This window comes from Bacillus rossius, chromosome 12 (assembly GCF_032445375.1).
Source record: "Bacillus rossius redtenbacheri isolate Brsri chromosome 12, Brsri_v3, whole genome shotgun sequence".
NCBI lineage: Eukaryota > Metazoa > Arthropoda > Insecta > Phasmatodea > Bacillidae > Bacillus > Bacillus rossius.
The window spans coordinates 44,130,433-44,146,649 of NC_086339.1; the positions used below are offsets into that span (position 1 = coordinate 44,130,433).

Genomic DNA, 16,217 nt, shown 5'->3' on the forward strand with positions numbered 1-16,217 from the left:
TTGGTATAGATTAGTGGAACCTTAGTACATGCTATTTAAATGACTACAAACAACATGAAAACAGATCCTTCAAAAACAATAATGTATTCATAAACAAAATAATGCACTTGTGGCATACATGGGCATGTATGTTAGTCTGTGGCAGACCAATGTAGTATATTGTCGTAGAATGTGAGAGCTTCATCATGAACCTCAATGTACCACAAACACTTGTGAATGTCTTCAAGTTTAGTTTTTTTAATTGGTACAGTTACATTTCTGTAAGCTTTGTCTGTAGGCATTACAATGTGTCTCAACTGTCCTGGGAGCTGGAGATGAAAGGTATGATTAACCAACCCCTGTAGCTGTTCATATACTTCAACAACACCTTTCACATCAGATTTGTACACAAGCTGGCGGTACTTAGAAATAGAAGTCCAGGACTTGGTACCTTTTGCAAGTTCCACATATATTTACTAGTCCGTTTATCGTATTTCTTATACAGGACTTGGTTCCTTTTCTTGCTGACAGCAAAGAGAACACTTTGGAGATTCGAAATCTCGTATAACATGAATTTGCTCAAAAAGTGGACTTGGTACCTTTTGCAAATTCCTGATTCAATTGCTTTGGTATGTACCAAAACCTTCAATATGTAAATATTATATTACTACTGGACTTGGCCTAAATTTGTACTCAGGACCAGTTATTATGGGAGAGACATACAACTAAAGAAAATAAATAGGATACGCATAGGTTTACAGTTTACCTGCATTTATTATTAAAGATGCCTTATTAAATTAAACAAAAAACATAAATATTGTTATCTCGTTTTCATTAAACAGTTAATCCTTTTAAGTAAAAATATAACATAAAGTTACAATAATTACAAAAGTTATGTTAGTTACAAATGTTATATAATTTACAAACGTTTCGGACAGACATTTTACAATATATCTTTTACATTGGGTAAAAACAATAAACAAACTATATTGGAACACTACAGAAACTAAGCGATTTTGTAATACTGAAATAAAGTACAAAAAATTTTCATAGCCAGTTTTTGTTGTTTCCAAACCACTACTACCCCTAATGTTAAAGCTAGAGAGAGAATTAACAGTTCTTATTATATAAGTTACACATTCATGGTGCCTTTTCTCCCTGCCAGCTTCAGAGGGACACATTTTATCACAAAGCGAAGAAATGGCCGAAAAAAGACCAACTAAGCAAGAGTCTGGAAGCACAGGCCAACCAGGGTTCAGGTCACTTGGCTAAATTTAGATGTAGGCGCTTTCCAAAGGATTAGCGCGGGGGTGAAGTTGAACCCACTCTATGCGAAATCAAAAAGGTGTATTTAGTGAGACAAAAAGGAAAACTTCACCAATTTCCATGGGCAGCAGTGAATTCAAACCATAATTAGAGAGGTTGAAAAAATTTCAACACCACCACAGACAAACTGGCAGAACTATAAACACTATGGCACAACATCTTGGAGACATAAAGCGAAGAAGGGGATGTCAGCCCCTACGATATGACCTACTTGCCGCAATGGAAGGTTTCCCGGCCGAATATTGACTCGGAGAAAACCTCAGAGAAATCCGATGAGGCCCGCGCCCGAAAAGAGACTACTCTAGGCAGTTGTTTTCAGCGAACTGGGCTAGGTTACATTTGCCTATTTTCACTCAGGATACATTCCTACTGTCTGGTTAGGGGAAAAACAAAACTTTAAAACATATTTAAATAACTGTGGAAAGTATTGCGTGAGTAAGTTTATAGCTGCAGAATGGAGTGGTGCGTTAGAATTTGCTGATAGTATTTTACACACTATAAGTTTGTCTGCATTGAACTGTAAACACAGCTGTAAATGGTAGTATACTATAGTTTTGACCAAAATAATAATAATTTTTTTCCTGACTTAGGTAAACATGGCATTTGTAGCCTTTGGTCAATATAAAGGATGGTGGTTGGCAGTTAAGAGACAGTGGGTGGTACAACTGTCCAGAGACATAACTATCACGATCGGTGCGAATTGGTTGCGTCTAAAACTAAGAAAAGCACTTAGCAATATTTTCTTATATGAACTTTTTTGAATATAATCCTATGTTTGCGCCTGCACTACAATGTTCCAATCGTCCAGGGAAATGATTGACACCTCTATTTCACGACTCCTATGATGTTCAATTAAATATTTGTATTTGATGAAATACTTATTGTAATTTAGATTGTTTTCTTTGAGCGTCAATAGTGGTACCACAGTGAGAATTCATAGTACGACTCTAGTTGACTTAGCGAACTAAATAATTTTGAATAGAACATTTTGTTCAGCATAAATTTGCACTTGGTAATTATTAAGTGTTATTGGTTAGGTTGGAGAACCGTGTGTTTATCTATTTTTTGTAGTGTGGTTAATATCATATATGTATTGGTTATCTTATTACTTTATATTTTAGAGAATTTGGCCTTCATATTTTAGAATTATTGTTATGCTGGGTCGAAGATGGCCATGTTAGTTGGTGTGTTTTGCCGTAGCATTAATATGTGTTTGTACTCAAGAGAATGGAGGGGTGACTTGTAATTGTTTGGCATATTTTCAAGTAAATGTTAATTCTGTTTTTAATCGGTTTTACCGACTCAATTTCGGAATTTAGTTTACTGTATAAACTACCTTTCAAATAACTATTCGATTTCGGTAGTAGGGATTAACTGCGAGTGTATGGTTTTCACTGGTTTAATAGTCTTGCTTATTTATTTGAATCTTGTCCCGTTGTGGGGCATAGTTTCTGGTTTTGGTGCTGCCTGCGAAAAGGAGCCAGACACCGCAGTAGGGGGAATTCTAAGCTACGTTAATAAGTAAGTACTATTGAAGAGAACTAACAATCTTAAGGGAATTACGAATGTTTAGATTTTTTGGGGATAAATTTTACCTCAAAATGGCTTATTTTACGGGGCTTTTAAGGTATTTTGAGATTTTTCTGGGTATAATTTACAATTTTGAGGTTTAATAACATTTAAGAGATTAGGAACCTTGACTCGAGCTCCACAATCGACCAATATCACAACAATCCATTACGCCCCTAAAACATTAAAATACTCTTGCCACAATTCATAATAAATGTGTTATAAAAGTGTATAAACCGACATTAAAATTATTATTTTACTGACCAGTTTTTTTTATCGAAACAAAGATGATATTAGGTTTTCATCACTTGAATAAATACAAATTAAAACATCACAGATAAGATGAAAAATATGTTCAATTATGTATACACCTACAGATTATGTAAATGCATATAAAAATCATGTAAGCGAATAAAGCAATTTTCCTGTACTTTTTGTACTTAATCGCAAAATACGTGTGGAATTTTTATCAACGCCAATCCCTAGCTATTATTCATTTTAAACTATTTTATTCTTAAAATTTATGGCAGAACTATGCGATGACTTCTCAATAAATTACTGAACGGTACTTACATCTGACTGCACACACTACACAACAGGTAATTGTGCCACATAATTTTGGCCGGCACTGTGGTGCATCACTACAGTTGTGGGTGGCGGTGAAGGACTTCGCATTCTCCCGCAGGACTAATCTCGAAGCTGTAGTATACATGTTTGAAGACGGTGAATGTTCTAAGACACATGGTTATAGCATTTATATGACCACATGCACTTAATTGTTAAGAATTATTTCTTAGGGTTCCGAGCAGTAACATTCGAGTACACAATTTCACATGCAAGTGTCACCACACTCAGTAGCATTCCGAAACACATCACAACGAATGGTATAGTGATAAGATAAAGTGAGACAGGAGTGAGATAGTCCCCATATTTTGACATGGATGCCATTTTGCGGGACTGTTCAGTGTAATCAAGTCTCCACTTGTATATGAAACCTCCTTCCATCAAGTGCACAATGACATCACTGAACTGAGCGAGAAAAGGATTGTTCGGTGTCATCACCCAGTGAGTCATTAGCACGTTAAAACACAAATCATTCATGACATGTAACATGGGGTAGCCATTCTTGTAATACCTGGGTTGCGACACATCATGCACTGCCGTGATGCGAGGCATAATCCTGCAGATATTTCTGTGATTTGCAACCATATCTAGAGCTTCAGAGTTTTCTGTTATCAGAACGGCTCTTTCGAGGAAAGTATTAAAAAGTGGGCTTTCATTGTTTAAGCTGTCTATAACTCCAAACAAGTCATCTAATGAAATAAAGGCAGACATTTTTAAATCAGTCTCAACGAACTGGTCATAATTGTTTATGTCTGGGAAGAAATGTGTCTTGAAAAGAAAAGTTGTAAGCGACCCTTGATAGGCACTTGCAACCATGATGTGCAAGAAAATAGCCATCATATTTATTGTCCTCTGTGTGAAAGAATTAGATATTGCTTCACTTCCTCCAGACACAGCTATGCGGAATATCTCGAAGCAAATATTTGTATTTCCTTGAAACTTGTTACCATAATGATCAACAAGTTTTGAGAATACACCTACTATTGTAAACGTAATTAAATATAGCAACCATATGAAGCTAGTTAAAGGCATTGTAATGTTCCAGTATTTGGGTATCATATTAGCTTTCGGTACTACACATGTGATGCATGACCATTCATGAGGATACGTGTACCATTTAGTCAACGGCCAAACATATGCAGCCTCATCGGCGTAAAGTATCTTCGAAAATTTATGATCTTGGATTCGAATGGAATGTGACACGGGAAGCATTTTCATGGAACCATTGAACTTTTTGATGGCAGAGTATGTTGCAAGACTGCTAGGTCCAACATAATTTACTGTCCCATCTTTCTCATTTATTATTTCCACTTGTTCGTGAACAGGGCCTGAACTAATATAAAACTGGTAACCATTTGTGTCATGAATTTTCTGTGGGTACACATCGAAATTTCCTTTGGGCTCTTCTATTCCGATTTCAGCTTCATAAATCTTTTCCATAAAAGGATTGTAAGTCACTACTTTAGTACTTATAAACACATTATTATTTCTTATAAATCCTTTATAGTAAACAATGGCAATGTTGAGAATATTATAGGTGTCCCAACAATCTTGAAGTTTCCCTGAAAATTGTTCCTTCTTATTTACTGAATTATCAGTTATAATCAGCAAAAACAATGCTTGAGGATTCCAGAATGGAAGAATGGTCCAATTGTATGTTGGTAGACACACTTCACTATTAAAGTCACTAAGAACAATGTATCCTATGTTGTTTTCTGTAGTTTCTGATCTACTAAAAGCATCATACATTTTATCTGTCTCAAAATCATAAATATGTAGAATGGGAATATGTATCTTCATTTGAATATGAGATAAAATAAAATCTATTAATGAATTTGGTGGTAAATGTACATTGTAAAAAGCAATGAAGTAACTGTTATTGAAATACCTGTTGATGACTGACACTACACTTATGCCTTGTATGTAGGTCTGATCTTGGCCGATTTGGACACTCGTGCTAAGGTTGTTTGTGTCTCCAGTTCTAAAGAGGTGGAAGTAAATATACAGCCTCACAACTTCCATTGTCGAAAACGTTTTACTCCACCACATCTGCAAAACAATGGAAAGAATAAACATATTAAGAAATATAAAATGAAATTACATTTTGAAAGTTAAAAACTAACAGTAAATTCATAGTAACATTACGCAAATATATTTACTGGTTACAGACCAAAGAATTTCCATTCTTACCATTCCTAATGTCATGACGAGGAACAATGATGGAGTTAGAAGATGCATTGAATTATATGGTGTTGAGTTAAAACAGGTAGAAACCTTCAAGTATCTAGGAAGTGTATTGGAGGGAGGGGGGAAAACAAGGAGGAAATTGTAAGGAGAGGAAAATAATGAGATGCATTCTACAGGCGTGTAAGAGATTTGGTATGGAAGAAAGAGGTGCCTTTAAAGTGCAAACGAGTGTTGTACAATACTTTGCATTCATAGTCACTTATGGAGCAGACTTGGACTGTAGATAAGAGAGATGCTGGGGAAATCAGAGCAATAGGAATGAAGTTTATGAGGAGTACGTCGGCAGTTACGAGGCGAGACAGGACCAGGATTGAGATAGTGCAAGCAAGAATGATATGGTGTGGACATGTGAAGAGAATGGGAAAAGAGAGGTTGCCTAGGAAAATGATGGAGCTGAAGAACACAGGATGAAGACAGCAAGGAAGACCAAGGAGAAGAAGGAAAGAGCAGATGGTTAAAGGAGTACAGATGAGAGGAGAAGACTGGAATAAAGTGAAGAATGAGGAATGGTAGGGGGACAGAGGAAGATGGAGTCATTTTACTTGGCTGACACGGTCATGGTTGCCATGGCTTGCCTTTATTAAGGCTAGGCACAGACTATTTGCCCCATCTTGCCTTTATAAAGGCGAGTCACAGCATGGTTGCCTGTATCATTTCTATTTGTTTTCATTATGATTTGTAACTTCATCGACTGCTTCCCGTTCTCAGCATGGCTGAATAACAAAAGACTTCGGCTACATCATGATTATCGGCTGAAGAAGTATTCAATGCTCATCTTTACCTTTGCCCATTTCAGCCCTTCACTTTTTTAAGTCCTTTATATAGAATGAAGTTGAATCGTGTCAATGTTAACAAATGTTATTTTTTGTGAGAATACAAAATAATATTTTTTGAAGTTAAACTTCTTTAGGCGCGTTATGAAAAAATGATGAGAGTAAAATTTTAAGATGCGCGCGCATCACTGTAACACAAAATTAACAGGTTGAAGCTGCCCAATAAAGCGCTCATTAAGTCTCGAAAAAATCTCCCAACAAAATAGAAATAGAACCTCTATTAGTCGCGCATGTTGGCACGCTCGTCGCCTCTGATTACTATTTTCATATTTATAATATTTATCCACATGTTTCTAGTTTCTACATCCACAACACGTGTTTTAGTTTCATACAAGTGCGAATTATATATGTGCTAATAAATTATATTCAGTAATGATTTAAATTGAATATTTTGATTATTATTATTTACTATTCGTAAATATTAGTGAAACAAATTGTGCATATATACTTTTTCAAGTGCTCCAATATAATTGAGGTTAACTATCCGTATGTTTTATTTATTGATATAAATTATAATATTATTATTTAATATAATTAATTCTAAATATTATTAAAATATTAATGTTAAATATTTATTATTGGTTATTTAATATTTACAAAATAAAGAAATCAATTTAATAAAACATTTAATAAAAAATGTGTTAAAAATTAAAATCGATCAAATTAAAATATTAATTTTTATTATTTATTATTAAATTGAATAAAAAATAGCTGAACAAATTTAATGAAAACGTTTTGATGAAAATGAAAAGTGAATATTAAACTAAGAAAGTAATAATTTAAAAAATGAATAAACTTAAATTAGATTTTTTAATTTATTATTAAAATTATTTTTTAAAATATTAAAAAATCAATAATAAATATTTAAAATTAAGAATCTTATAATATTTAGTACAAATCATGTCATATATATTTATAATTCTCTAAATATTATTTATTTAATTTTTCAAATTTAAACTGAACATTTATTGACTGTGTTGACTATCATTTTCCAGCCCTTTTATTATTTTATTGTAAATAATTATTTTTATGCAATTAAAAACTATTTTTTAATGATTCCAAAGAAGTATAACTTCTCATGCGCGTACCTAAGTACACGCACCCATTTGTTTTCTTTTAGAATATACACTCACCTTAAATTTAAACTTTACTTTAACTTACCACAAACAAAACTGTCCAGGCTGTTTCCACAAAAACCGTAACCTCACAGCATGAGTAGCACAACAGTTTACGAACATGTTTTAATGAGGTAATATATTTGATGTCATAATTATTTTGTTACGGTTAATTCTAAAAGCATTTCTGTGTATGTTGTTGATTATACAACTGTTGCCATGGGGACTGACCCAAAACATTTACGGAGGGTTTAAAATCGATTAAACAACGCAGCTAACGTGATTCTATTTCAGCTCTAAAAGCATCGATTGTCTCTGATAACTATCCTGCCCACGTAAAAAGGCTCCAGAAGTATACAAAAACAATAAGCATGCGTAGTATCAGGGGCAAACATTCCGAAATTCGTCCCACATTTTAAATATCACATTATTCTATACCTTCTGGCTTTGAGATGTATTTGATAAATGTTGCACGAGATTTTCCTATTAATATTATATCTGTGAAAGTATGAATGTTTGGTGGCTTGTTAATCAATCACAGATTTAAATTACATTTGAATGAATAAGTAACTCAGATACTAGATTAACAAAAACTATTAATAAAATTGTAGTTAAATAAGGTAGTTTTGGCTTCATAATAAACAATCACCACTCCAAAGCTAATAAAGCTAAAGTTGAAATATTGGAGTATTATATACTCAGCAGCAAGAAAACCCAGACACGCATATTTTTCCCTATAATTATTCTAGCAAATACGAACGTAGTATATAATAGTTCCTCCCGCGCCAGGAGTGGAAGTGTGATGGCGGTGTTGCCGACGGCCATCTTGGATTGTGATGTCACGACGGCCATCTCGGATGACCTTGACCATGACCGTTGACATTGATCCCGACCGTTATTTTGGATCCTCTATTTTTAAATCCACCATTTTTGATTATGGAACATTCCGCCATTTTGAAATCATGTCACAGTCACCATTTTGGTTTCTAGAACAGTCGATCATCTTAGATACCGCCATCTTCGTTTCTGCAGTTTGTTCCTAGAGAGCGCCAACATCGCTCTGTCTCCTGCACGTAAGATCGTTATTCCATTATCTACCAATATTGTTATATCCCTTTTTTGACCTATAAATATATAATTTTTATACAAAATACATTTTAAGCGAGATAATTCGTACATCAACAGCTCAAACCTATGAGTTGGAAAACATACACACTTGACAGCATGGCCATCAAGACATTTATCAGATGGAGAATTAAATAAGGTACCTATATAAAAAAAAGTTACATATATTCGGACATGTAATTTTTCTATTTGAAGGAATAATAGCATCACCTACGAGAGGATCTTGGCGCTATTTTTGTTTTCAATACTCGATACCAGGAGCGCTAGTGTCACGTAGTGCACACTACACGAGATCGTTGTCACCAATTAGTTTAATTTTTACCCGCTAGAGTGCGGTATGACTTATTACCGTGGAGTCCACCATCTTATCGGTCATCTGGGCTGCCATTTCGAAATTCTGTAATTATTATTAAGCTATAAATTTGGAAAAATTTCAAAATCCTTAAAAAATACACTTATTAATTTACTGTTTTATTAAATAGATTCCAGTGCAATTTCCCTGGACGATGAAGAAAAGTTAATTTCTGGTAAAATATGTATTTCATTAAATTTACCATTTAAGTTACAGGTTCTAGAAATAAAAATAATATACTCAACAATTTATTATGTAATTTATACATGTCCAAAAACAAACAAATTATTATCGTTTCTCTATTCCTAAAGTCTTCTTGGAGTGCAAAAAAAAAGTTCGTTACATGCCTTGGCATTTGTTTTCAGGTCAGTTCTACACGACAGTCGAATAACCAGTCGAATAATCAGTAACCCAGACATGTATTCGGCGGCCAGGTCCATTCAGTTGTTGGCCTAGACACGTCTAGGCACGTCCAGATGGTAGCCAAACATTTCCATTTTGCGGCCAAGACATACATACATTTGTTGGCCAGGCACGTACAGTTGGCCAGGCACGTACAGTTGGTATCAGGCACATTTAGTGGCTTGACAGAAACGTCTCGTCGAAGGCCAGGCACTACTAGCATGTTGTGAAAGCAATTCCAATTATTGGTCAAGCGCATACAGCCAGTAGCCAAGCGACCTTATTTTCAATACTCGGCGGACATTTTAAACTGGTCATGTACAATGACAGGCGTGTAAGTCAAGAGACCCCGAACCAAGAGAAAATCTCCATCGAAAATTGTTATATATTTCAAACAATTATGTCCTGTTTCAAGCAGATAAAACAATAGTCGTCGCACTGTTGGACCTACATTATTGATGGAAGCTATTACAAGAAAATGGACCAGAAAATATAAGCTTATTTTATGCCCACTTTAGAACCAAGAATACCTGACAAATGATTTACACTTACAATACAAAGGTGTGCTGAACCATTTAGTCATCAGTCCTGAGTACAGAACTGACGATGCCCAATTAACGAAATGAACATACAGAATCCACAACCTGGAATCTACCTCAGTACCGGCCAATACATACTACTGATACTACTGACATAATGGAATGGAATGTTTTAAAAATATTGTTGGTATTTCTAAAACATACGCCACGCTATTATGAAAACTTAAATAGTTGGCCCTAGAACAAATCGTACACGACAATTAATTATTGATTCTCTATTGTTCTTACGATCGCAATGCCGTTATAGAATTTCAGTAGTTTATAAGTAACAATTGTAATGATTTGTTTTTATTTTAATGTCACATACGCAATGCTTTATTTTAATCTATATAAATTGTGCTCACAATAATACTGCTGAAAAATTCCCATTTCTGTTGAATGTGCATGAGAGTTTTGGCAAAGACTAGTTACAAACATATGCAGTTTTTTTGGAATAAATAAAAAAAATTTGTAAGTTTTAGAGTGTTCTCTTTCTTCCCGTTTTTGATCATGTGTTGCTTAATGTAATTAATTTTGTTCTATATCTATTTATAAGCAGCATCACTCACGGGAAAATATGACAATATTACAGACGCAAACTCTCATTTTATTATAATAATTTACTTTTAAAAAAATTAAAAACCTATTTCTGAGACAATGTATTTTAATAACCCATCACAATGCATTTGTTTAGTTAAAACTGGCTGCAACTTAAAGCCAAAACATGATAATATGTGCGCTGTGAAGTGTTTACATCAAGGGAATCAGAGGAATCACAAAGTTACTATGCGAAAGAAAAAAAAATATCATTTGAACCGCAAAAAAAGCATTTTAAGCTATCCTAAAAAAAAAAAAAAAAACTTTTATTTTCTCGTCTTTTAAACTTTAAGATTTCTAAGTTATTTAAGAAAAAAGAAAATTCGGTCTTAAAATTAATACCGAGCGTGGATTATAAATTGAATTTGGAAGTTTTTACGTCTCGAACTTTTCCTCCCGTAGCGCCGAGGGGGAGGCGGCTAAGGACGCCGGTATCTGGAATACAGTGTTGCCAACCCCCCACCCTGCGTATCAGACCGCAGACACGTGCCGGGCGAGGGGGTGTGGTCGTGAAGTGGGAGGGGGGAGATGCTCGTTTTGAAGTAAGCTCATCAATCCGCCTTTTCTTAGTTCGCTGAGCGGGAAGCGACTCGGCGGGTGTCGCCTGGGCGATAAGCTACGTCTGCCTGGCGGTTGGGGTGGGGGGCAGAGTCCCCTGTGGCTCCAGCCATCTCCCGGCAGCCTCTCCGGGGACACACACACCGCTACAAGCGGCAATCGTCCTGTTCGCGTGCGTGTATGCACGAGGATTAGTTCACAAGTGTGGCTTTTTTTTACTTCAGAAGCGTGGTTCTGGTAACAGGCGAGATCTGAGACCATCCAGCTGCATGCCTTAAAAATATCTTTGGCTATCTTGGAGATGTTTCGTGTTTTCATTTTACTGTGGTTCCTTAGCTGTTGTGTAATTTGTTTCTCAGGTCATGATTTCATTTTTTTTTATTTACCCCCCCCCCCCCCACCCCCCTGTTTACTAGATAAAAACTCGCCGCTTCACTAGCGCAATGTCAGAGTATTGTTGATATTTTACCATTGTAAGAAAGTTAAGTGATTAATTCAGAAAATAATTCTGAAGAAATAAACACAATACATTGCCAGGTGCATAAATATTTTATTCAAAACAAAATCGCACAATAATGACAAATTTTTTTAAGTGGATATGCGTAGGTCTTTTTTAATTTTTCGTATAAATTAAGTGACTTGTTTTATAACTCCGGTTTTAGTGTGTTCGAGGATTCGTTTTAACTTGATGAAATCACGCCTCTTTTTTTTTCATTTCATGAGTTGGACAATTTAAATAAATGTAAAATCAATGCCTTCTTCATTTAAATGAAGAATATGTTATCTTAAAAATAATTAAATAATGTCACCTTATTACAGATACTAACATTATTTTAAGAATTCAAAAAATCGCATTTTTCTTTAGAATATAGAGAAAAGATATCAAATTTATTTTCGAAAATAATTGCTTATTCACATGTTGATTATATTCAGAGATAATATTATTTTTTCTTAAAACCATATTTATCCATTTTTGACAACTTAAGGGTTAAATTTCGAAAAATTATAAAATAGTTGTTGATAGTTTTCGTATATATTGGTATAAAATAGCAATTATGCTTGATTAGATTCGAAGAATAAAATTTTATCTTAAAACCTTTTTACTTTTTTTATAACTTATTGGTTGAATTTCGTTAACTGGTAAAAATGTGGTTGGTAGTTTTAGAATATTTTTTATTAGTACCAAATATATTTTCTAATGCTTGATTAACTTCGGAAATATAATTGTTTATCCTAAAACCATATTCACCGTTTTTTCATCCCTAATGGTTTTAATTTCGCAGAATGGTAAAATTGTGGTTGGTAACTTTCTTATTCTTATTCTAGTTACAAACCTCTATTTTTATCCTTGATTATATTTTGAGATATAATTAATCTTCTTAAAACCATATCCAACATTCTTTAAGCAATTTACGGTGTTGAATTTCACAAAATGGTAATATTGAAGTTAGTTTTTGGGTTTCGAGTAATTTCTGAACAAACGAACAATCAAAAAGACAAATTTTTTTCAGCTATTTTTTTAGTTAACAATAATATTAGCAGCCGTTACCAGTAATTATTTTTAAGTGCATCTCATGTAGAGACTTTTTAACTCAAACAGTTATATTATAAATATAGATTATTTATTTGTTATTTTAATGTTTAACAGGGTTTAGTGAAAATTGCACATCAGCTCGCATTTCATTAAAACCAGTCAAGTTAGAATAACACCGTGTTCATTTTTACTGCGCACTTTCAAATTGAAAATATCATTTTTTGCCCCTTACGCTAAGAGTAGCTACGTTTCTCAAAGTTTTTTATATGCCTAAAAAAAATTATATTATCAATGCCAGTTAAATAATGCCGCTAACGTACTCTTACTGCAAATTCTATTGCATGAGAAGTTTTATCTGTCAAAATTATGTCTGTGGTTCTGAAAAAAAAAATAATAACCTAACGTTGATAGCAAAAACATGCTAGGATGTTATGATTGTGTCACATGATTCCAACCAATTGTCACTCAAGAAATTATACTTTGTACTGTTTTAATTTTGACTTGAACGTTTGTATCAATATTTAACTTTCAAACGCAAGCTTTCATTTCTAAAAGCTGGCTTCAAGTTTAACTACCGTTTATAATTCCAACAATTTCTAGAGCTATTTAAAAAATTTTACCTTGTTACCAGTGTCCCGTGACACGTAACACTTAGCCCCTAAGACGTCAAAGTTTTGTACCCCTGATGTGTTTACCACCAGCAGCACTCCTGGTGGCACTGGTCATCCCTGTGGGACAGGCAACCCGCACGAAGTTTAACTCCACTGGCTGAGAAGGTTCTCCGCGGTGACCGATGACTCGTGACCCGTGACCCGTGACCCGTGTCTCAGATGGTTCCGAACGAGGCTAGGATGGAATAATCGAGGAACGCGAAGTCCTTACACGGTGGGAAGGGGTAAGGGGGTGTTTATGAACCTCTAGTCAGCGCTGAGCTGCATGGAACAAGTACTGCGAGACCCGCCGCAGCCTGTTCCTGTGACGTCATGCTGTTCGAGGGAGATCGGGGAAGGCGCCAGCAGTGCTGACAAAGTCTTAGGGCTCAGGACACAGCCAACTGTCTGGTCATCTGAGCGAGGTACGGGGCTGAGGCGGTGACTATGATGGGTTGGTGGCCCCAGCCGCTGGTCATTTCCGAAGCTCTAATACCTTCCCGATCAACAATAGGGAGCGATCCCTAACAGTTCTGTTTTTCTTAAAAGCTCTGGAATGTATTATAAAAAGCGAACTGGAATGCTACTTCCACCCCACCCTATTAGGGCGCATATGTGGGAGGGGAACGTGAGGATGCCGACCGTACGGTCGGAATAATCTGTCCAAGGTGTTCGCCGCCACCCATGACTGACGACATGTTGCTGCCGCTCCCGAGGTGGAACACTTAGATAATGCAGCACGTAAGGTGGTACTCGCGGGGCGAGTGAGCTGAGACGACACGGCGCACGAGTTGCGCAGAAGAACTCGGGAGTGCATCGACGAGAAGTGACTGTTTTTTCTTCAGGTGACGCCACGGGGCGTTGCATTCGTAAACTGACCTGTGAAATAGTAATAAGGATTTTATCTTTGAAAGATTTGTGCAATGGGAGTGCATGACTTTATGTAAGCTTTTGGACATACGCCATTGCTAAGCACATGTATGTCTGTAGAAGAAAACTACAAAAAAACCAAAAGACAAAGTTTGTTTTTCTTTGTTTGGTGACCATATTCCTGTTATGGAATATTATGTGGTGTTTATATTCTGTTGACAACAGCAATTTTTTGCTTAATTTGGGGTTTTTGTCTTTTGGGTTTTTTGTAGTTTTCTTCTACAGACATACATGTGCTTAGCAATGGCGTATGTCCAAACGCTTACATCAAGTCAGTGATAAGGATTGTTTTGTAGACGGTGCCAATGTGTATCGGACCATGACATACGACGAGCGACATCCCTGGTAGAAATAAAGTTTGGTGTGAAATTTTCTCTCACTAGTATTGGTGTTGGATTGTGTGGTGCTCGGTAACCTGGACGTAGTTGAGTTACGTCAGTCCGTTGAGTTACGTCTTGCGAGGCAGCGATCGAGTAGCCAATCAGCGCTGGGAGTTGCCACAACTTGAACACTGAAGTGGACTGATCACTTCTGCGTCGGCACTCAGCAGCTCGCGTGTGGAAGAGTGTGTGCGAGTGTGGAAACGAGGCGGACATTTCTGCATCAAGCGGAGCTGTGGAAGCTACGACGTTTGCTGGGAGGGTCCGAGGTCCCATTACTCAAGTGAAGGCGAGGTAGTCCCCCGTCTTCCCAGGACAACTCGCCTTAAGCCAACAGTGTCAGCCGGCGAGTTGTGCTTTCAATCTGACATCCATGACACGGGACGGTGTTAATCCACGAGGAAGATTTCGCGCATTTTTATCATAATTCACAAGTCAGAATTTGCTGTATTTTGTACTGTTTTAATTGTTATTTTTTATCTACTTATGTTTTCTTGAAATATGGCTTTTATTGCCCACGCACGGGTAGTATAGAGTAATAGCGTTATTTTAAATTTTTTAAATTTCAAGTGCTGGGACTTTGATTGAGGCATCCGTGACTTTAATGTGCCCATATTTACTAGCTGCAAACAAGTAATGATTTTTAATGAGCCCTAAAGTTTTGTTTGAGAGCTGTGTGTTTGCTCGCGATGCTAAAACGAGTTGTTCAACGTTAAGCCTCATAGTTAGCGTAAAATCCTTTGGTATTTTGATTATAAATTATATTTATTTTGTTGTAAATTTTTGTGTTCTAGTCATAATCGAGTCTTAATGTAGCTTCGATCCTTCCCTCTTAAATTTTCATGGGAACGAGTACAATGCATATTTTAATGAGCTATTCAAGGTATTAATGTACGTTTATGTAAATTGTTCGAAGCTCGAGTTTATCTGCAATTGTAAGCTGCTGCTATAAATCTCACAGAAAATAGGAACCACTCTTGCTTTTGAAGAGATGTTATATAATGTGTACGGAGTTTGTTTGTTAAATAAAATTGTATTTGACACCGCACTCCCCGATAATTGTTCTTTAAGCTGTTGAGGTTATGTACGACTGCTCCCTAACAGCCTTGTAACATCTCAATGGGCAACAATAATGTTTCAATTAGTATGTCTAAGTAATTAAGTCAAGTATAATTTAAACTCTCCGATTACATTTTATGATTTTAACTACGATGAAAATAATCTTCTAGTATAAGATGACAAAAAACAATTAGTTTAGTTTAATAATGGTTAGAACAAAAATTTTAATGGCCTCCCAAAGCACAGACTGTTTTCATTTGTAATTCTTCGTGATTATTCATTTATTAAATACTACATTCTGAATAGTTGATATTTGACAGCTAGTACGAACGTTTTAGTGCCTTAACAATTTGTTAACT

The 16,217-nt window shown here is 35.6% G+C and overlaps 1 protein-coding gene across 7 annotated transcripts in view; it reads right to left on the bottom strand.

Moving 5' to 3' along the window:
* The window catches only part of LOC134537885 (zinc finger protein 883-like), a 200,509-nt gene that overhangs the window by 63,609 nt on the left and 120,683 nt on the right, over nucleotides 1-16,217 (bottom strand). For 3 of the 7 annotated variants that reach the window (XM_063378793.1, XM_063378791.1, XM_063378792.1), the window contains exon 6: nucleotides 840-5,547. The exons of 1 other annotated variant lie outside the window; for it this stretch is intronic. In XM_063378793.1, the coding sequence (XP_063234863.1) occupies nucleotides 3,661-5,547 (1,887 nt within the window). In that variant the 3' untranslated portion in view covers nucleotides 840-3,660. Of the gene's footprint in view, nucleotides 1-839; nucleotides 5,548-16,217 lie in introns of those variants that run through there. 3 more of the 7 variants (XM_063378798.1, XM_063378799.1, XM_063378797.1) reach the window with 2 other exon arrangements.